The following is a 20,567-nucleotide window of genomic DNA, read 5'->3' as shown; positions in this document are numbered from 1 at the left end:
GTGTTCCGCATGCCGCGCCGCCAATTTTTCACCGAGACCGAGCTCTCGTCAGCTGAATTGCACACATCACCGTCGCGCAGTCGGGCCAACCGAACCTCCGAGATTCAAACAAATTCAATCCGGAAGGCATTGCGTGCGTAAGTTATTTTTGATTCGAAAATTCACCAGAGAAAGCCCGAAAATCAAGGCCACGACGTCAGCGGAATAGAATCAGCGACAGTCGCGAACCTCTGGAAGCTGTTGCAATTCTAATGGACCAAATGCCAGGCCAGAACTTCGGCTCTCATCCGTCAGCCGAGAGCCTCGTTACTTGGTTCACACAAAATGGGGGTCAGCTTAGTCCAGACGTCCAGATCGTCTTCAACGACTCGCGTGGCTTTCATATGCGCGCTGCGAGGCCACTGAGCTCCACTGTGGTGGCTTCATGTCCACTGAAGCTTACACTATCTTCTCTGAATCTAGACCCAAACGAGAAAGAGGTGTTGTATGTTGAAAGCCCTCTACAACAATGTCGAGGAAGAATCCCGGATCACGTTCTGCCGTATCTGCTGTTGATTGAACAGCGCAAGCAAGGCGAGAAGTCGCCATGGCATGCGTACATCTCCTGTTTACCGGGGCCTGAAAGTATGACTACACCTTTCTGGTTTGAGGAGAGCGATGTGGCATTTCTCGCCGGTACAAGCCTAGCTCCTGCGACCGAGGAGAGAAAAGCTGAGCTGCATCACCAATGGAGAAATGCCATGGTTGTCATGGAAGAACTTGGTATACCTCTTGCTGACGAGGTCGACCTGTAAGTCTCTAACGAGCGATATTCATCGCACGTCATGCGTTATCTAGCGTGCGTGCGTGTTGAAGCGTCAGCTCTACCGTTCATTTAAACCGAGACATTAAGCTAGCATTGTTGCTTTTGGCTGCCAACACTCTAGATTTGCACAGTGCAAGTCTTGCTTACAACACACTCGTACGCTGGCTACCTGGTGCAGCCTGCTAACAATACCCAGCGAATCATTCCTATGGGCAGCCACCATCTTCACCTCGCGAGCGTTCATTTCGACACACATTCTACCAGAACGTGAAACGCTTCCCATCCTCTTTCCGGTCGTCGATATTCTCAACCACTCGGTTTCCGCAAGGGTGGAGTGGGACTTCCAGCCTCACCAATCGTTTGCACTAAAGTGTCTCGAAGGCGAGTCGTTCCAGGCCGGTCAAGAGCTATTCAATAACTACGCACCGAAGCAGAATGACGAGCTACTTCTGGGGTACGGTTTTTGTCTAGAAGATAATCCTATTGAGCAGTTTGCTCTGAAGTTAGCGTTTCAGCCACAGCTGCAACAATATGCACAGCAGCTGAGTTTGCTCAATGCTGAAAATGTGCCTTTTGGCATGTCGACAGATTTCCTAGCCACAGACCCAAACAAAGAGCAGCATTTTCTTCGCGCTAAAAGCCATCCATTCGGCCGTTACGATAACCACGTCCCCTTCTTCCGTGGTGTGCCACCCTATATCGTCCACTTCTTCTTTATTCAGACGATCATTACTTCCGAGTTGGATATAAATACCATCGACGTCGCACGACCAGGGGCTAGGATTACGCTGCAAGTTTTGGTGCTCTTACACCAGGCACTGGAGCATAGATGCAGTACCCTTCCATTACATCTACAACAAGAGCCTCGAAATGACAAGCAAAGGTATGCGAAGATCTATCGCGACAGTCAGGCTAGGATCATCCACTCAGTGCGAGAAGAGCTCAAGGCTGCGATTACAAAGCTCCGCGCTTCGGACTCCGAACTTCCCGTTCGCGCTTTGCACAGTCTACCTGATATGCTCACGACCTTCGGCACTGATTTGCCTGGACCCGCTAAGACTTTCTCAAGCGCGCTTGATCGACATCGTATTCAAGATTCACAGAATGAAGGTCTGCAATGGACGATGCTTTTCACTGTCCTCGTGTCGTTGATGTTGACTACGCAACACACAACTGACATAACGGTCTTCGCCCTGGTGCGGGACTTGTGTTCAAAACATGCTCTGCCCGCTCTAGAGGACGGCATCGAAGACGTCGGCACGTACACCTTTATCGACGAAAACCTGGGCGACTTTGTGCAACTTCCTTCGGCCAATGCAAACGTCGCGCCAACCGATGCGCTGGACGATCTGGGGCTGACGTTTGTCAATCAATCCGCTGATGATACAACGCCTGTTTTTATCAAGGGACGTACGGAGAACCTCGGCGCGAAGATCATCATGTGGGCAATGGTAGTTGTGGAGAAGGACATTGTACCTGTTTTTGAGAATGGCCAAACCAAAAGATGTTTGTATGCTAGAGCGCAGACGCCGGAAGGTGGGCAGAGTGACGAGACGTGGATGTACGAGGAAGCTGCAGTGTAGGGGTAGAATTCAATAGAAACAAGCCGAGCAAAAAGTTTGCCATCCAAAAGGCATACGATGTGCTATACCAATATCTCTATCACTTGCCCTTCTATTCATAAAGAAATGGTTGTGATTGAACACGACGAGGCTCGAGGAAGCCCCGCACTAGCGTCCTCGTTAGCGCGCCTTCCCCTGCAGCGTCTCGCTTTGGCAACGCCAACGCGTAAACACAGACCCTCATCTAACAAAACACGCCTCCACATTTTGCTTTCTCACCACAACGCCTTCCTTTCGTCTGCACTCGCTACTTCTTATCGCTTTTATCGCCTAATCTGCACGATATAGAGCGTTTATCGTCTTTAATCTTTCTCTTTCGTCCTGCGGGACACGACAATAGCTTGCCATGGACGACTCCCTAATGGAAGACTCGGTCTTCGATGAAGGCGGCAGCTCCGACTTCGCCCCACCCGCAAAGCCAGCGAAGGCCACCAAGGCCGCCGCGAAGCCAAAAGCCGCAGCAACGAAGAAAGCAGCTGGACCTGCGAAACCTCGAGGCCGACCGGCTGGCGCGACCGCAAAGCCCAAGGCCGCTGCGAAGCCGAAAGCCGCACCCAAGAAGAAGGCCAAAGCCGACTCGGACATGGATGAGAACTCGGATGTAGACATGGACAAGGACCCAGTCGATGATGACGAGTCACTCCTCAACGACACACCAGAAAAGCCCAAGAAGGCGCCGGCCGCGAAGAAGTCCAGTGGCAAACCTCTTGCAGACATCGCGAATGAGAGCTTTGGCGCAGATGGCGACGATGTGCCCATTTCGGCGCCCAAGAAGGGCGGCGCGAGCAGCAAGTACCAGATGGTGAGTGTACAAGACATGCGCTGCGAGGCAACGACTAACACATGGATAGTTGACGCATTTGGAGCATATCATGAAGCGCCCTGACACATACATTGGCTCTGTAGAGCGACAGACAGACAAGATGTGGGTGTACAACTCAGAGAGCGAGTCGATGGAGTTCCGCGACGTATCTTACGTTCCCGGTCTATACAAAATCTTCGACGAAATTCTCGTCAACGCGGCAGACAACAAGCAGAATGACAAGAACATGAGTGAGATCAGGGTCACGGTTGACCGGGAGTCTGGCGAGATCTCCATCAAGAACGACGGCAAGGGAATCCCAATCGAGATTCACAAAGTCAGTCGCATCCCTATGCCAGCTGGGTTCGCTGCTAATTTGACTAGGAACACGGCATATACGTACCAGAGATGATTTTTGGTCACCTTCTCACATCCTCCAACTACGACGACAACCAGCAAAAGGTCACAGGTGGTCGCAACGGTTACGGAGCAAAGCTTTGTAACGTTTTCAGTACCGAATTCACGGTCGAGACGGTGGATTCCAAGCAGAAGAAGAAGTACAGGCAGACTTGGACTGACAACATGAGCAAAATGGGCAAGGCCAAGATCACCGATATCAAGGCGGAAGACTACACCAAGGTCAGCTGGAAGGCTGACTACGCTCGGTTCGGAATGACTGGTATCGACGATGATTTTGAGGCCATGGTCAAGCGCAGAACCTACGATATGGCTGGTACACTACGGGGTATCAAAGTCTACCTGAACGGTGACCGTATCAAGATCTCGTCGTTTGCCAAGTACATGGAAATGTATACCAAGTCGATTTCGCGCGACCAGGGCAAGAGCGAAGACGACAAGGAGAAGGACGTCATCATCACAGACAAGCTAGACCGCTGGGACATTGGTTTCGCCGTGTCAGACGGTTCTTTCAACCAGGTCTCCTTCGTCAACTCGATTGCGACGACATCTGGTGGTACGCACGTCAACCACATCGCCGACCAGATTATCGAAAAGCTCATGGCCATTGTTAACAAGAAGAACAAAGCTGCTGTCAAGCTGAAACCAGCGCAGATTAAGAACCATCTGTTCTTGTTCGTCAACTGTTCTATTGTCAACCCGGCCTTCACATCCCAGACCAAGGAGCAGCTCACGACCAAAGCCAGCCAGTTCGGTAGCAAGCCAGTCCTTAGCGACAAGTTCCTGAACGCCATCGCGAAGACCGAGGTCATCCAGAACATCATGCACTTTGCCCAGCAAAAGGCCGACCAGATGATGAAGAAGACCGACGGCAACAAGCGCAACCGTATTAGCAACGCAAAGCTCACGGACGCTAACAAGGCAGGAACCAAGGATGGACACCTCTGCACACTCATTCTCACTGAAGGTGAGTCGGCCAGTGTACTTGCTTTGGCTGGTCGTGCCGTTGTCAACCAGGATTTGTTTGGCGTTTTCCCGCTTCGTGGTAAGCTTCTCAATGTCCGAGATGCTACTGTGGACCAGATCATGAAGAATGCCGAGATCCAGAACATCAAGAAGTTTATGGGACTTCAACATAAGAAGGAGTACACGGTAGCGGATATGAAGAGCTTGCGATACGGTCATCTCATGATCATGACCGATCAAGATCACGACGGTAGCCATATCAAGGGTCTTCTTATCAACTTCCTTCAGTGCCAGTTCCCGAGCTTGCTCAAGATTCCTGGCTTCCTCTTGGAGTTCATCACTCCTATCGTCAAAGTCTGGAAGGGCGACCCCAAGAACCCACGCAACATGCGAAGCTTCTTCTCTATGCCTGAGTACGAGGAATGGAAAGAGCAGCACCAGCATGAGAAGGGATGGGACCATAAGTACTACAAGGGATTGGGTACCAGCGACATTCCCGATGCTCAAATTTACTTCAAAGACCTCGACACGCATATGAAGCGCTTCCAGGTCATGCGTGATGAGGAGGAGAAACTCATCGAGCTTGCGTTCTCAAAGAAGAAGGCTGATGCTCGCAAAGACTGGCTGCGCGACTTTGTGCCTGGCCAGCATCTCGACCTCACCACCCCAGACATCTCTTACGATGACTTCGTGAACAAGGAGCTAATTCTTTTCTCCATGGCCGACAACGTGCGATCGATTCCCTCCGTTATCGATGGTCTGAAGCCCGGCCAGCGCAAGGTGCTGTACACCTGCTTCAGGCGAAACATCAAGAAGGACGTCAAGGTCGTTGAGCTTGCAGGTTCCGTCTCTGGATCCACGGACTATGCCCACGGTGAAGCTTCCATGCAAGGAACTATTGTCAATCTTGCGCAGAACTTTGTCGGTACCAACAATATCAACTACCTTGAACCTAGTGGTAACTTCGGTTCCCGTCTCAAGGGTGGTGCCGATGCTGCCAGCGCCAGGTACATCTACACACGCCTGTCGCCATTCGCACGACGTATCTTCCACGCCCACGATGACGCACTGCTGAAGTACGGTGAATCGGATGGTCACAAGATCGAGCCTGAGATGTTCGTTCCAATCCTGCCCACGATTCTCATTAACGGTTCGAGCGGTATCGGTACTGGTTGGAGTTCGGAAATTCCCAACTTCAACCCGATGGACATTATTGAGAACATCAAGCGCCGTATGGCGCCAGGCGCCACCAAGGAGGACATGACTCCTATGGTTCCCTGGTACAAGGGCTTCACTGGCACAACGACAGTGCTCGGTCCCGACCGTTACCAGTTTACCGGAGTTGTCCGACAGACTGGCGACAATGAGGTTGAGATTACTGAACTGCCGGTTCGCTACTGGACACAAGACTTCAAGGAGAAACTCGAGGAGATCATCAAGGCTGAGAAAGGTCCTTCTTACATCAAGGACTACATCGACTACAACACCCCAGACCGCGTTCACTTCATCATCAAGATGGAGGACAAGTACATGGCGACGGCTCTTGCTAAGGGTCTTGAAGAGATGTTCAAGCTTTTCAAGCCTCAGTCGACAAGCAATCTCGTCGCTTTCGATGCGCATGGACGCATTCACAAATATGCAAGCGTTCTCGATATTATCGAGGAGTTCTACCACGTCCGTCTGCGATACTACGAGAAGCGAAAGCAGCATCAGCTTCAAGTCATGGAAAAGGAGCATCTGAAGATGACGAACCAGGCCAGGTTTATCCAGATGATCATCGACGGAAAGCTCACCGTTTCAAAGAAGAAGAAGGCTGTGCTTGTTCAAGAGCTCAAGAAACTTGGCTTCACACCCTTCCCCAAGGTTGAAGATGCCAAGGCCGCTGGCGAGGTCGAGGATGTCCAGGAAGACGATGAATCAGAGGAGACTGAGGCGGAGGTGTCCGCCAATGACTACGATTACCTGCTAGGTGTAAGTGCTTCCAATTCATTCTACAACACTAAGACTAACGTTTCCTAGATGGCCATTTGGTCACTTACTCAGGAGCGCGTCGAGAAGCTTTTGAAGCAGATCGGCGAGAAGCAACACGAAATTGACACCCTCATCAAACTCTCGCCCAAGGACATCTGGAAGGTTGATCTTGACGCCTTTATGGAAGAATGGGATGTTCAACTGCAGGAAGAGGTCAAACGTAAGAAGAAGATTGCTGCTGTCACTCGTCGCCCGTCCCAGAAGCTGGGTATCGGTGCAGGCAAGGGTAAGGGAAAGAAGAAGAGAAAGGCGGATGGAAGTGACTCAGACGACTCTGGATCCGACTTTGGCCCGGTTAAGAAGAAGGCAAAGCCAAAGAAGGAGGGATTGCTCAGCTATCTTCAGCAAGAACCAGCCAAGAAACCTACTGCAGCGGAAGCTCTCAAGAGCAGTAGCGCATTTGGGTCATCTGCGCCGCAAAAGCAAGGCACTTTGCTCGCACATCTAGTCAAGAAGAAGGAGGAGACTCCGCAGACTGAGGGGGGAGAGGATGGCAGATCAGCTTCTGCAGATTCAGTGCCAGCACCAGCACCAGCCAAACGTGGCCGCCCAGCTGCTGCGAAGGCTATCAAGAAGGACCCAATCTCGGACGATGAAGACTCGGATGTTTTCGCTGTAGTCGCTCAGGAGGCCGCGAAGGAGCCCTCGAAGACGGCTGCCTCTCGCACTGCTCGCAGCGCAAAGAAGGCGGCCCCCAAGTACAACCTCGGCAGCGACTCCGATGATGATGATGACGATGACCTTCTCGGCGATGTTAGCACTATGGTCAAGACTATCGGATCCGGTACTAGTGGAGTCCCAATGTTCAAGGCAACCACTACCGCCCGCCCCGCTCCTGTCACGAAGAAGAACAGCATTATCGAAATCGACGGCGATACCACGAATTACGAAGGCCTGATGCCTCAGTCTTCGCCACAACGCCCTCCTCCCCGCAACATCCACGACACAATTATGAGCTCTGACGAAGATGACTTCGATCTCGGCGCAAAGAAGCCTGTCGCTAGCAGGCTAAACGCAAAGCCCGCTGCGAAGCCCAAAGTTGCGGCTGCTAAACCAGCACCTAAACCTAAGACCGTCACGAAGAAGCCCACTGCACAGAGTCCTGCAGCGAAGGCTTATGCGAAGAAGCACGGCAAAGACGCGGAGGCCGCTAAGCCTGCAGCCAAGACTAAGAAGCAAACCACCATCGACTCTGATGAGGATGAGGAGATGGAAGATGCCGACGCCATCGCGAACGACATCTTATCTGATGAAGACGAGGACGAGCCAACTCCTAAACCAGCTGCTCGTGCACCTGCTGCTCGACCTGGTCGAAGGGCTGCTGCCAAGCCAGCGAAGTATGTGGTTAGCGATGATGAGGCGGAGTCAGATGAGGCTTCTGAACCTAGCTTCGATGATGACGACGATAGCGAGTAGATGGCGTATTGCGGGCGCATGCGAGTGCTTGGGTGTTCGATACCCGGATAATCGGCGTTTGAGGCGTGGGACATGGTCTCTCGTTCCCAATGGGAGACGGGACTGATCCGGCGATTCATGGAAAGGCGTTCGGCGTCGGCGTCTTTTTTGACATACTATACCACGATGTATATTCACCAAGACATATTTGAAACTTCGCTAGAACCACAGATTTTGTGATCGTGTAAAACCATATGTCCATTGCGTTAGAGTGTGTATGTGATATATTGTTCGATCTACTTAGAGGCACATGCTGTTGTACTATGAAGAGCATTGCCTTTCGGGATGGCCGAACCCGAATCTCGGGAATTGAGCAATCAATTGTAATTAGGGCATTTCCCAGTACGCCGGACGGGAAGTATGCCCAAAGCCAAGCCGGCAAAATGAGAGCGCCCCATAAGCCACAAATGCAGCAGCGCCTGCCCTCCGGCGCTAACAGCTAAGGCCAACGCTAAAGCATCGCATAAGGCCGTCTAAGCTTTGTGGGCGTTGTCACGGGTCCGGACTTCGATGTCTACATTCAGCAATTTTCCTGTAGGATCCAGAGTCGAGTGAAGTATCCGGCGTTTTTTTTTATAAGTCTTGGAATCGTGGATAACACATATTTTGTAGCACAAAGGTTCAAGAGATACTTGATAGCAATATATATAATTAAAATCAGGAAGATGGGTTTTGATCGTGAGCTGTTCACACTACACGTTGATCTCCCACTACACAAGGATATGGCGATGACGCACAAAGGCGTACAGAAACGTAGCTGACGAACAATGGTGGACTGGCTTATGCCTTCTCGATATGGACCTGAGCCTCCTTGATGCTACCATTGCGGTTGCCCAAGCCCTTGCCGTCAATGTCAATGTCAGCAACTTCTGCGTCGTCGCCGTCAAAGATGCGGGCAATCTCTTCGAGAGTAGGACCACTAGAGGGAAAGTTAGCTTCGATTTAAACTGGCGAGGACGAAAAGTGACATACCGAGTCTCGACGTAGAAGTAGTAAACCCAGATCAATTCGAGGAGAACCCAGCCGGAGTAGCAGGCAAACAGCTTCCAGTTCTCACCGTACCAGCCGCCACCCTCAGAGATGGGGATGGGGTTCACGTAGTTGTTGATCGTGAGGGCGACTTGAACGGAGATGTTCATGATGAATACACCCTTGGCGCGGAGCTTGTAGGGCAGAATCTCGACGGTGTAGGCAACCAGAAGACCAGACCAGGCCAGAGCGTAGGCGACACCGTGCAGCCAGACAAAGACAATGTTGGCGTAGCCAATGCCAATGGTATCTTTCACGGCGTATTGCTCACCAGTGATAGTAGCGCAAACCAAGAAGAGAAGCATACCGGCGGTGCTATTAGAAGTCAGTCAATTTGTTGAATGAAGCGAATGGGCACACTTACGCAGCGAGGAAAAGAGGGCGTCTACCAATACGGTCGACCAACAGAGCGCATGAGATTGAGACAAACAGAGAGAGGACCTTGTTTCCGGCGTCCAAACCCAGCTGATCAGTCTGGCTAGTGATACCGGCACCCTTGTAGATGATAGCAGCGTAGTAGCTGATGAGGGCATTGCCAGACCACTGAGAGAAGAGTCCGAGAGAGACGATCATCATCAGTCGCTTGCGATTACCCTTGGTCCTGATGAAGTCCATGTAGGAGGAGGTCTTCTGGTGCAAGAACTCAATGCGGATAGTCTCCTTCATTTCAGCATACTCGAACATGACGGTAGAATCGCTATCGTTGCCGTCGGCGTGGTAGTGGGCAAGCATGCGGAGCGCCTCGTCGTTCCTGTCCTTGGACAGCAACCAACGTGGGGACCTAGAATTCAAAGTTAGCCAATCGCGAGAGACATTTGGCAATATGAAAAGAACTCACTCAGGGATCCACCAGATGAACGTGAGCTGGATGATGGAGAAGACACCTTGGATGAGGGTTGGGATTCTCCAGGACCAGGAGTTGGGGATGTGCTGTGTGCCAAAAGCCAACCAACCACAGATCAGGGCACCAAGATTCCACAAGCAGTTGTAGATGGTAGTGATCCTAGCACGATGTTGAGGATGCGCGATTTCGGTGATAAGCATAGGGCAGGAGAGTTGAGCCATGGAGTTGCCGAAACCCATGAAGAAACGTCCACCCTCGTATTGTGGGCGGCTCATGGAGGCGGCCTGAACGGCGGCGGCAATGACCATAATAACACAACCGATAGTGATGGGAGTTTTGCGCCCAAACTTATCGCTGAGCCAAGGTACAACGGGGAGAGAAACGATGGAACCGATCGAGTACATGGCGCTGAGGCGACCCAAAGTATCCTCCGTAGGGTAGTCCATGGTCTCCTTCCATGAGTTAAGAATCTGAGAAGTGTTCATGAGAGATCTTCGCACAGTCAGTAATTGGGCCTTTTCTGTTTGCAGGACCCATAACTCACCCATCGTAACCGGTGGTGGCCGAGCAGACGCAAAGAACCATGCAGTAAAAGTAGAGCTTGCGCATGTTGGGTGACTTGCTCCATGATACCGATGGAAGCACAGGCGCAGCTTCCTGTGCCTCGACCACAGCGGCCTGGTTGGGACGCTTGAAATGGGGACTCATTGCGAGTAGTATTGACCGACAGTTCCAGCGGCCGACGACGATTGCAAGGCGGAGGTGGAGTAAAGACTGGGGAAGAACTGGAGCACAGGGGAGTGCTTATACTTATATGCCAGTCCATATATCCATGCGAGTCCATATATGCGGACCGCACAACAGGATATCCCAAAGGTCGGGGTCGATATTATCACAATTAGGCTAATGTTTTGCCAGGCCAGATCGAGGGCGACTCCGTTGATTGGGTGGATACTGTGTGCGGCTTAGCCACCAACGCTTCTAGAAGTATTGAACCGGACCTAACACCCCGGAATCCCGGACCTGACCCCGGAATCTCGCCCCGGTTGAGCGATGCCCAGGCAGGACCTGGGAGCTTACCCGACTCAAGAGGACATGAGAGATGCATGATCACTCGATACGGGACGAGAAGCCTCCCCTGTGAACAGGCCAGGATCAACAGGCGAAGGTGTTCTGGACCACACTACAGAGGAGTTCGAAGTAGAGGAGGGTGGCATAACGACGACAAACGAAGCGGTGTAGCATTATACGAAGCTCGGGAAAACGTTATCTTGGCAACATACTCAAGCCACGATCCATCTTGGCGCGAATGTAAGCTTGTGAAGTGTATCGTACTTCTATCGAAAGTGTAATAAGCCATTGTAGTTAAGCATGGATAAGATTGGTGATATGGCAGCTTATCGCCACATCACAGATAGAAGCCTACGCTGGTCAATACCGAGGTTGACGGCGTGATACCCAGAACGGCATAATGCCCGCTCCGAACACCAAGACAACGATCAAGCTTGAGGCTAAACAACTACGTACAGTAACTATCAACGCGATATTTCTTGGTAGTGAGGCGTATAGACCTCAATTGATATGTATACAGCTATCGATACTTAGCTTGTAGACCAATTTTCCTGCCGCATAGTAACTGAACATGTACAATTAGGCGCCTGTGGAGAATGCGACGCTAGATAGACGACGCCTAGGCTCTCTACTAGGGCTACCACAAGACCCTCCCCCGCAACTGACTACGGCAAAAAGAAGACGCCAATGTCGCGTGGACGTAGCTGAGGCTGGACGACTGGTGGAAAAGGAATCCGGACCGAACAAGCTGCGGCGCAGTTTTCAGAGGCGAGCGCTTCATCAAAGACCAACCGTGGCGACTGCTTACTATCTATACGCTCAACAACACCTCTATCTATTTAAGGTAGTGCCTAATGTGGCCAGGGCACTGATGTGTAAAGCTTGCTGCACCAACGCACGCGGGTGGGGCTGCTGATACTCGTGACATGTCCACGTAAAGCGAACCAGGCTTTCAGCGACGCGCAGTGGCGCGACCGACTTTACCAATGCGGCAGTCAATAGTCACTTCTGTGTTATGCGCGTCTTGATACACTGCCTAATCTCTTCGTTCTGAGTCTTTGTTGTATTGATACTGCTTGTATTGCATGATCATCCGTCCCAGCCAAGTCACGCGATTGTGGACAGTAATATCTGTAATGTTCTCTTCCAGTGTGCCAATTCGAGCGCCACAAATATATTCCGTGAAAAGGCTTATCCCCTTGACTGAAGGCTTGTCCAAGAATGGTTGCTCGTGTAATGGATCAAACCCACGACACCCTCACGCGATCACGCGATGTGACACGTGCTTACACTAGCGGGACCCCGTCCCGTGTGCGAGGAACATCAAGGTTCGAGCCTCCCTGTACATAGACCTGTATGCAGAATCTCACATATTGAACTCAACTCGTGTTGCGCCTCCACAGCTCATGACTAACGCTCTGTTCGAGAACATTCTCTGGAAATCTCAAACTTGACATGAGAATAGAGAGCATTCTCCGAATAGGTGGAACTCACTCTTTCCATAGCTTTCTAACATATCGAAATTGTTTAAGGGTGCCCACTTTCATCCGCTGTTCGATTTCCTGAGTGGAAAGCGGATGCGAAGCCCTTCTTTGTTGCGCACGCTCGCGTAGGCTTGTCAATACGATGCGGCCCCCGAGCCCGCCATTCCGGCCGGCCCTCGAAGGGTTCAGGAACCACCACGATCCCTCTTCGCTTTCCCTTCCCAACCATCCTACGCCGCACCGCAAGGCATGTTTGTTCACAGCAAAGAAGAATGTGTAATAAAAAACCCCCAGAAAGGGAAATGGTGGCCGAGAAGCATGAGACGATTTCCAACACCGGCGCAATAGTTTTGTGGGCACGAGAGCAAAGCGAGCAGAGGGAAGTGCGTGAAGGGAAAAAAAGAAAAGAAAAAGCCCCCCTCCCCCCTCGAGGAAAATGCAAGGTACGCCATAATAACAAGTCATCTAGACAGTTTGCACCATGTCTGTTGATAGTCGAGTGTAGCACAGTTGGGGTCGAAGTCCGTCATCGAACACCAAATGCAGGATTACGACTTTGTGGGATGGTCCTTTTACGGTATTACGACAGATGACGATTCAGACAAGAGAATCAACGTTCAGTGTCCTATAGTCGTATTCGGAAGAAGTGGTGGGTGATGATGCTTATGCTTATCAAGATCTCAAGAACGCTGAGGCTGCGTTTAAGTTGATCGACGCAGGTCTACTACAGACGACTGTTCCCGAGATCAGGGGCCTGATGATTTGGGACCGTCAGTTAGAAGAGCGAAGGGTCCAGCGCGATGGCACAGCTACACGCATTACTGTGATTATCGAGGTCGATGGCGAGCGTAAGCCTATTATTACCGAGATGGTAGAGAATCTAGATCCACCCCCAGTATCGTTACTTCGCTCTTGGAAAAAACGGTGTGGCCATCGTCTGAACTAATGAATCTGCGAACAACGCAGTCCTGTTCAGAAATCGTTAAAGACATATCTTCAAGGAATTAGACAGCACGCTCTTATTTCACCAGATAGGAGCGATGGAAGATACGGAAGAGACTCGTAGTCACATATACGAACCTCAAAGCCTGTTGAGGAAGGGTGGGAAGGAAGAAGGAGAAAGACCTACGCGCCTCATTGTGCGTCTTGGGATACCGCTTGCTGCATACGTCATCTTTCTGATTGGCTACTTAATGGTGCTCGCGTGCATTATCCGCTGCAGTTTGCATAGCCTCACACTCAGCCTGTCCCACCTCTTCATTCATTCCTTCTCCCGCCTTCCATCTCTCAATCATCCCCGTAGGCACTTAAGTGATTGACGCATCGACCGCATTGGTGATGGATATATCGATCAGAGATGTCCTGAACGATTGGTCCGGGACTGGCAGAGGGCGCCACGTCGGTTTCAGTGTAGACGAGGCTATAGCATTAGGAACTGGTAATTCAAGGTCACTCTTCGGGGCCAGTGCTAATAGATTTGGACACAGGAGATTTCCTTGGGCAAGGTGCCGACGCAATTATTCACGAAACGACCGTGCAAGGACTCAAAGTAGCTTAGAAGAGAACGTCACGCCATAGGAGATCAAATGCGCATGTCAGGCTCGAGATCAAGGTCCTGAAGAAGTTGAGCCATCGCCATAGGGTCCTACTCATCGGCTCATATGCCCATAAGGGATCCGTCGGGTTGTTGTTGTACCCAGTAGCGGTTTGCGACCTTGGCACCTTCTTCGAGGATGCTAAGGCATACTTACAAGACAACGCGGCCGATGATCAAGGATTGCGGATTCGGAAGCTCGGATGCTCTTCAGGATCATCCTTGAAGCACAAAGCGTGGCCTATCTACTCGCAAATCGGATGCCTCCTTTCGGCTGTCGCCTATCTACACAGCCAAAACATCCGCCACAAAGACATTAAACCCTCCAACATCCTTCTGTCACGAAGTCGGTTCTGGCTAAGCGACTTTGGGTTGGCTCGGGACTTCTCCGACCTCTCCGATAGTGGAACCGATGGTGGTGCAGGAACAGTACGCTACAAAGCACCAGAAGTAAACCGAGCCATCATATACAGTTCACCCCTTACTGATATTGTTTCCCTTCCAGGTAGCAGACTTCGAGCGTAGCGGTCGGGAATCAGATATGTTTTCACTTGGATGCGTGCTTCTTGAAGCCATGGTCTTTGATCAAGACGGAACGTTGCAGCGCCTAAGGCCTGAATCTCCAACTGCAAGGTTCGTATATCATGAGAACCTGGACAAACTCAACTATTGGCTACCATGGCCTGGAGACCTTAATCTTGTCAAGCACCTCCTGTGTCTCGCAATTCGGAGGAGTTTGCTCTCAAAGTTTCCAAAGCAGCGACCCGGTGCGGACGAGCTCGTTTCACGAAGCACCCCATGTGACAACACGATGGAGCACGCACAAGACCAGATATTCTCCGACTGTTTGTCGCATATCATACTTCACTGAGCAACAGTTTGAAAGCAGAATCAAAGCACTGTAAATTCAAATTCTCAGTCTGCGACGAGAGAAGCAGATTGAGCTGATACAGGCAGCTCAGCCGCTCAGCCGCTCAGCCGCTCAGCCGCTCAGCGACCTCGAAGCTCAAGACTGGAGAGATTCGGATTACCAGTGTCAAGCAAGGTAGTGGATGCAAGAGAAGATATACAAGGCTCTGAAGGCGCCCGAGAAAGCGAAGATCTTCATCCTTCTGTTATGTCAGCCTTCAGATCTTATACCAAATATCAATGCTCACATGATGTTTCAGAAGTCATCGACCACCAGAAAGGCGGAATTGCAGAATGTTATATATTATTCGCCTGATCGAGTCGAAAAGTTTGTGGATATCCTCATCACATGCCTCATCTTCGTGTTGTTTTTCCTGCCCGTGGTCGCGATGTTCCAGCTAACGTCAATCGGCGATAAGAACGAGATGATCCAGTTTGGCATACTTCTCGCCTCCAGTCTGCTCTTCTCAGCTGCCATGTCGCTGCTGAGAAGAGCCAAGGAACATGAACTGTTTGCGCCATCTGCATTGTACTGGACGGTACTGGTGATGTTCACCAGCAATCTCGATAACAGTAGAATTTCACCCGCCATTGACGAATGGATCCGAAGAGGTCTCAGACTTTGTATTCGAAACGAAGCTGTAGTATTGACTTCAATAAATCAATAGTTCATTTTCATTGCGGCTTTGGATGGTGCAGTGTGTTGAGCATCCTTTCAATGTATAGTTTACCTTTCATGCTAACGCTCGACCATATCGAGCATGCGTACGTCATCTGAGGGAGCGCGGTGCTCTCGTGTATTCGCCGCAGGTCGAGAAGGCTGGCGCCCCAGTTGAATCCTCCTAGGCATCTAGGTGCGCTGACTGTCCTCGTCGGGTTTCCGCCTTACTTCCCCTATGTGCTCCTTCCAGTGTAACCTCGCGTCCATTGCCAGTCCAAGGTACTTGCAGGTCGCATCGGGCTCTAGCAGCTCTACTAGTAGACATGTACATGTACCTACTACCGTGCCACTATTTCGATAATGTCGAGGACGTCGTCGTCGCTGGAATGTCTGAAACGCTGCTTCATGCGGCTTGCTGAACGAGCTCATCGGTCTTCGCATTATAGTTCTATATCGACTTTACAAGACTGTAACACGTTCAAGATGGAGGCGTCTCATACGTAACTGACACATATCAGTTCCATCATGTTTCTCAGCCTAATTATTCCTGATACCTTGCCACAATATGCACGCCTTTCGTAGCCTCTTATACACCAGCATCACCGCCTCTCCCGTCTTCCAAGAAGCGCAAAGCCGGCTTCACTTCCGAGACACGGGAGACGCGTGAGAGCTAGCACGTCTTGGGATAATTTTTGGGCGCACAGATATGAGAGACAATACATTGGCAAGGGATGCGTTGAAGATTTTCTGTAAGACTCTAGCTGTACGATGACGCGAACTAGAAAGATGAAAGATTGTGTTGGCTTGTTCGTACGTGTAATTGTAAGAACTTGAAGTACCGCGAAGTTTATTACGCGACTGCTGTTACACAACAGCTTGTTTTGCGGACCTATACGCAATACGATACGGGTAAGGCGGCAGTGAGGTTGCGCGTCGTGATCAAGGATGTGTGGTACGACAATGAAGACGGTGGAGTTTCTTATGTTCGCGTGGATGTCGCGGATCAGATTCATAAACATGACGTCATAATGAGCAGAACCTTTTACCGACTACCAAATGCAAGTCGATGTGTAAAGTTTTGGGTATCGTAATTCAAATGGTATTAGCTATGGCATTATTATAATCGCTAAAAATCAATCCAAGCGCCGCATGTCGTCGTAGACGTGTACTGGTATCCTCATATCCGTTGTTGTCCAATCATTCTATCCAGCATCGGCATCAAGCGCGATGTATCATTCATCTTCGTATCATACATGTTTCAGATTGTGACGCCCGGCCTTGATGCGAAGAATCTCAGACGTCGCTGACGTCTGATCTTGTGTTCCAAGAGCCGAATGAATACGGTTCACAGGCATTCTAGACCTGGCTCATGGAAGGACCACCACGGCGGATACCGCCACGAAGGTTGGCGCCGCTACCGCGTCCGTTCATGATATTGAGAACAAGGGTAGCAACGAATGCGGCCCATCCGAACCAGAGGAAAGCGGTGGTGGCCTGAGCCTGGCGGCAGTTCTGCTCGGTGTCTCGCGAGCTGTTAAGGACGCTGTTGGAGTGGGTGTATGCCTGTGTGAATTAGTTTATGTTGCTATTTTACTGATAGAAGAAGAACTTACGCTGTTCGAGCAGCTGTGCGCGCCAATGTATGCGGGAAGAGCAACGGCAGCGCAAAAGCCGAAGAGGACGCTGAGCGCATCCATGGCAATGTCGACAATAGGGATGCTGAACTTTTCGATGAAGGATGTAGGTAGGAAGTACAGCAATGTGAACAACCACCAGATACCGACGAACAGCGAGTAGTTGACGATGGAGTGCACTCCCGAATAGGCGCGCGCAACGTTGTTACCCATAAAGGCGGTAACGAGAATGGCGCAGATCAACTGCGTGATGTTAGTGAATTTCTTCCATGTATGCATACCAGAAACATACCTGCCAGGCACGAAGGCCCATGGAAACTGCTCTTGACACCATTTTGTTGATGTGTATAGGAAGATGTGGTGGAGGAGTGTTGTATTGATGCGAACGAACAAGAGCTTGTCGTTTCTAGAAAAGCGTCAGGGTTTGCGGCGGAGATGGAGAGGTCGGGTGGCTGGAAACTGATGAATGCTGTGCTTTTGGAGTTTGGGGCTGGGGCTGGAGAATTATAGCAGTGGGCGGGAGCAAGCGGGTCTTGTCGTCGCAGCGTCATAGGACCCTATGTGACTGGCAGTGACGTATGAGGGTCCAATCGTCCCTTCCATTCCGGGACTATCGGTACTTACCTTGCTATTTACGCCGATCACGATATTATCCTGTAACTAGGAATTGTTGGATGCTGTTCAAGTTTGAATTAAGGCGCATTCCTCTGAGCTTCGAATACTATATACACAGTGTATGATTATACGTCGTTACGCGGCTGTTCTCTTGGTTGCCGCGCAACAACAGTGATGATGCAAGCCTACGCAGGGATCACTGTCAGCACTATCAACAACGCTGACGTCCCAAGGCGCTTCGCTCGCATGACCACGCCGTCACTCTAAACTTTTCTCCGAGGGAGCTACTGCAGTCTTCTACGTAAGACCTTTTACTATGACATCTGCTATGGCTTCCAGACCATTGGCGGCACCAAAGTTTGTATTGACGACATGAGGTTTGAAGTTGGTTTGGCTGTGGGTTTGATCTGCATCCGCGAGCTCCCCGGATCGACGGCATGATCGTCATTGTTGCGCACCGTGCGAACTGTCTGTGTGATGCGGATGGACCACGTTTGCAAGTCGTCCTCGAACGAACAGCGCAGGCTATTGTAATTGATCGTCAATGGTGACAAACATGTGATCTCTTTGGTTGTAAAGCGCCGGTAGGGATGTTCGACTTTTAGTCCTTGATTTCCTGGAACGGAGTCGATGTATATTTTTGAGTGGCTCGGCCCTTGCGCGATAGCAGCGTTTTGTAGAAGCCATCTTCGCATTGCTGTACACTCACAATGTTTCACGAACATTACATCTGGGCGCACACAATAAACATGGAGACGCAAGGAAATAATTAATCAGAGAGAACGTATTGCATTCATCTACAATATAATGTCCAACCCGCATCTGTATTGCAAAGACAAGGATCTCAGTCTAGGCGACTTTTAAAGGCTGGTCGTCCAGGTACCCATCGCTGCTCGGAAGCAGGAGGGTACCATGAACTGATTCATCTTCGACATTCCTTTGACAGCGGCGCGGCGCGTCAACATCTCCCCATACCAATGAGAGGTTTTGAGAAGATGGATTAGTGTCGGTGTGGTCCAAGCTGAATGCAGGGGTTATTGGGACCTCACAAAGAGAGCTCCAAGGCTTTGGATTAACCAAGATCGTTGGTGTCATATCGCGTCATGTAGCTCTCAGCGAGCGTTCCAGCGAGTCCAGTCCTTGAGTATCCGCAGCGTTTGCGTCACCGTGCGAGTGCATTGTGTTTGTACTGTCTTCTAGTCGAAGCTCGAGTGTAGTAGGCAGGAGGGAGAAAGCAGAAAGCAAGAACCGACCGGCTCAGTTGAGTAGTGAGCATGTCGATTCTGCAAATGCAATACTTGATCAATGGGCGTTGGTATAGTGGAGGACGCTTAGGCGTGGATTGGGTTGCCAGGTTGTGACTGCGCTCCTTGTCATATTGAAACTGTGGCCAAAATAGTCTACGGCAATAAGTCATCTTGCTTACCTTCCATGAAGCTTACCTTCCATGTAAACTCTAATGCCGTGGCGGCCAGATTGACCTCTGTTGGCAAACAGCTGATCCTATAGTATGATGGTGGTTTAATGCAAGGACCCATTGTAGGCTCTTACCGCGGAGGTGTCTGGAGTTGGGGGTGTTTGCCGATACCTATCTGCCTCTGCATGAGTGTGACACAGATTGTAGCGATCTCTGGCGGTGTTTGCAGCTGCTCATACTGACCTCGGTCTCTCAAGAGGAGGTAGGGTGTACTCCGAAGAGCTTCGAGAGATTGTTGCGGCAGTTCAAGGGCTTTTATGTTGGTGCATCATGACTGCTACCGGTGTAGAAGAAGGGAGAGAGAGGGATGGGGAGCGTTGCTTGGGAAGCTGAAGCGGCGGCGGAGGCTCTGAAAAGACACGAGGCGCTTGTGGGGGCAAGAGGATGAGAACCCCGGAGGTATTACAGGGGGGTTGGTGGTTCTGCAGCTCTTGAAGCATTTTTTTTGCTGGAAGCGGTCGTGCTAATGTCGGAGAGAAGGAGGGGACGGGCGTGGTGTTTTGAGCCAAAATCGTTGTCTTGGCTGCCGAAGGAGGGTCAAGGCGGCGAAGGGAGGCCGATGCAGAAGAAGTAGAGCAGGTCAGCAGCCAGGAAGAGGTTCCAGAGGGAAGGGAGCAGCTTTGAAGAGCATCCAGGGGGCATTGGCCTTCCGAATCGCCTTCATAGCAGCCCGTTTTCTTCCGTGAATGGCGATGTTAGTCTCCGTACCCCCTTGGTGACCACAATGCTTTTCAGCTTTACCTGCATGACTCCCAAATTGCCACCTCTATCCAACAGACAGCACTCTAGCTTACCTCCCCTACTATAGCATGGAAGGTAAAGGTGAGGTGATGCAGGGGCTCTCCAACCCCTGAGATGTTTTCCTTCACATCACTTGTGATGTTGTGATGTGGTTGTGGTGTTGGCCTGGGGTCCTTCCTCGGGCCAGCGCTGCAATGTCCGTGACGTTGCCTCGAGCTTCAACCAAAAGTATCAGATTACCCCACTCACACGAGCCAGACAAGCCCCCATGAAACTCTGATGAAGCTGTCAGAAGATTGTGATCTAAACGGCTTCAACTCTTTGCGTCTCCGCCTCAAAATTTCAGCAAACTCTTTCTGACCTTGGCCGATCGCGTCCTCAACGTGCAGCCGAAAGACTTGCAAAACCAA

General features: G+C 50.8%; 5 protein-coding genes across 5 annotated transcripts; 3 read left to right on the top strand and 2 right to left on the bottom strand.

Annotated features, from left to right (window-relative positions):
* Positions 1-260: 260 nt before the first annotated feature.
* Positions 261-2,388, top strand: ALTATR162_LOCUS609 (uncharacterized protein; the record flags this gene model as incomplete). The annotated part of the gene is made up of 2 exons (XM_043308203.1): positions 261-790; positions 1,002-2,388. The coding sequence occupies 2 exons, from the start codon at positions 261-263 to the stop codon at positions 2,386-2,388; spliced, it is 1,917 nt and encodes a 638-aa protein (XP_043164138.1).
* Positions 2,389-2,773: 385 nt separating this feature from the next.
* Positions 2,774-8,059, top strand: ALTATR162_LOCUS608 (uncharacterized protein; the record flags this gene model as incomplete). The annotated part of the gene is made up of 4 exons (XM_043308202.1): positions 2,774-3,229; positions 3,279-3,566; positions 3,614-6,583; positions 6,632-8,059. 4 exons carry the CDS (start codon positions 2,774-2,776, stop codon positions 8,057-8,059), a joined length of 5,142 nt encoding a protein of 1,713 aa, XP_043164137.1.
* Positions 8,060-8,878: 819 nt separating this feature from the next.
* On the bottom strand, positions 8,879-10,679 carry ALTATR162_LOCUS607 (uncharacterized protein; the record flags this gene model as incomplete). The annotated part of the gene is made up of 5 exons (XM_043308201.1): positions 8,879-9,017; positions 9,071-9,442; positions 9,492-9,908; positions 9,966-10,463; positions 10,516-10,679. 5 exons carry the CDS (start codon positions 10,677-10,679, stop codon positions 8,879-8,881), a joined length of 1,590 nt encoding a protein of 529 aa, XP_043164136.1.
* A 2,283-nt stretch (positions 10,680-12,962) lies between these two features.
* Positions 12,963-14,991, top strand: ALTATR162_LOCUS606 (uncharacterized protein; the record flags this gene model as incomplete). The annotated part of the gene is made up of 5 exons (XM_043308200.1): positions 12,963-12,969; positions 13,032-13,175; positions 13,233-13,374; positions 14,126-14,570; positions 14,626-14,991. The coding sequence occupies 5 exons, from the start codon at positions 12,963-12,965 to the stop codon at positions 14,989-14,991; spliced, it is 1,104 nt and encodes a 367-aa protein (XP_043164135.1).
* A 2,055-nt stretch (positions 14,992-17,046) lies between these two features.
* ALTATR162_LOCUS605 (uncharacterized protein) lies at positions 17,047-17,658 on the bottom strand (the record flags this gene model as incomplete). The annotated part of the gene is made up of 3 exons (XM_043308199.1): positions 17,047-17,253; positions 17,304-17,567; positions 17,617-17,658. The coding sequence occupies 3 exons, from the start codon at positions 17,656-17,658 to the stop codon at positions 17,047-17,049; spliced, it is 513 nt and encodes a 170-aa protein (XP_043164134.1).
* Between the last annotated feature and the right edge of the window lie 2,909 nt (positions 17,659-20,567).

The sequence above is a fragment of the Alternaria atra genome (genome assembly GCF_907166805.1).
Source record: "Alternaria atra isolate CS162 genome assembly, contig: 21, whole genome shotgun sequence".
NCBI classification, from domain to species: Eukaryota; Fungi; Ascomycota; class Dothideomycetes; order Pleosporales; family Pleosporaceae; genus Alternaria; species Alternaria atra.
This window is presented reverse-complemented; position numbering and strand designations above follow the sequence as displayed.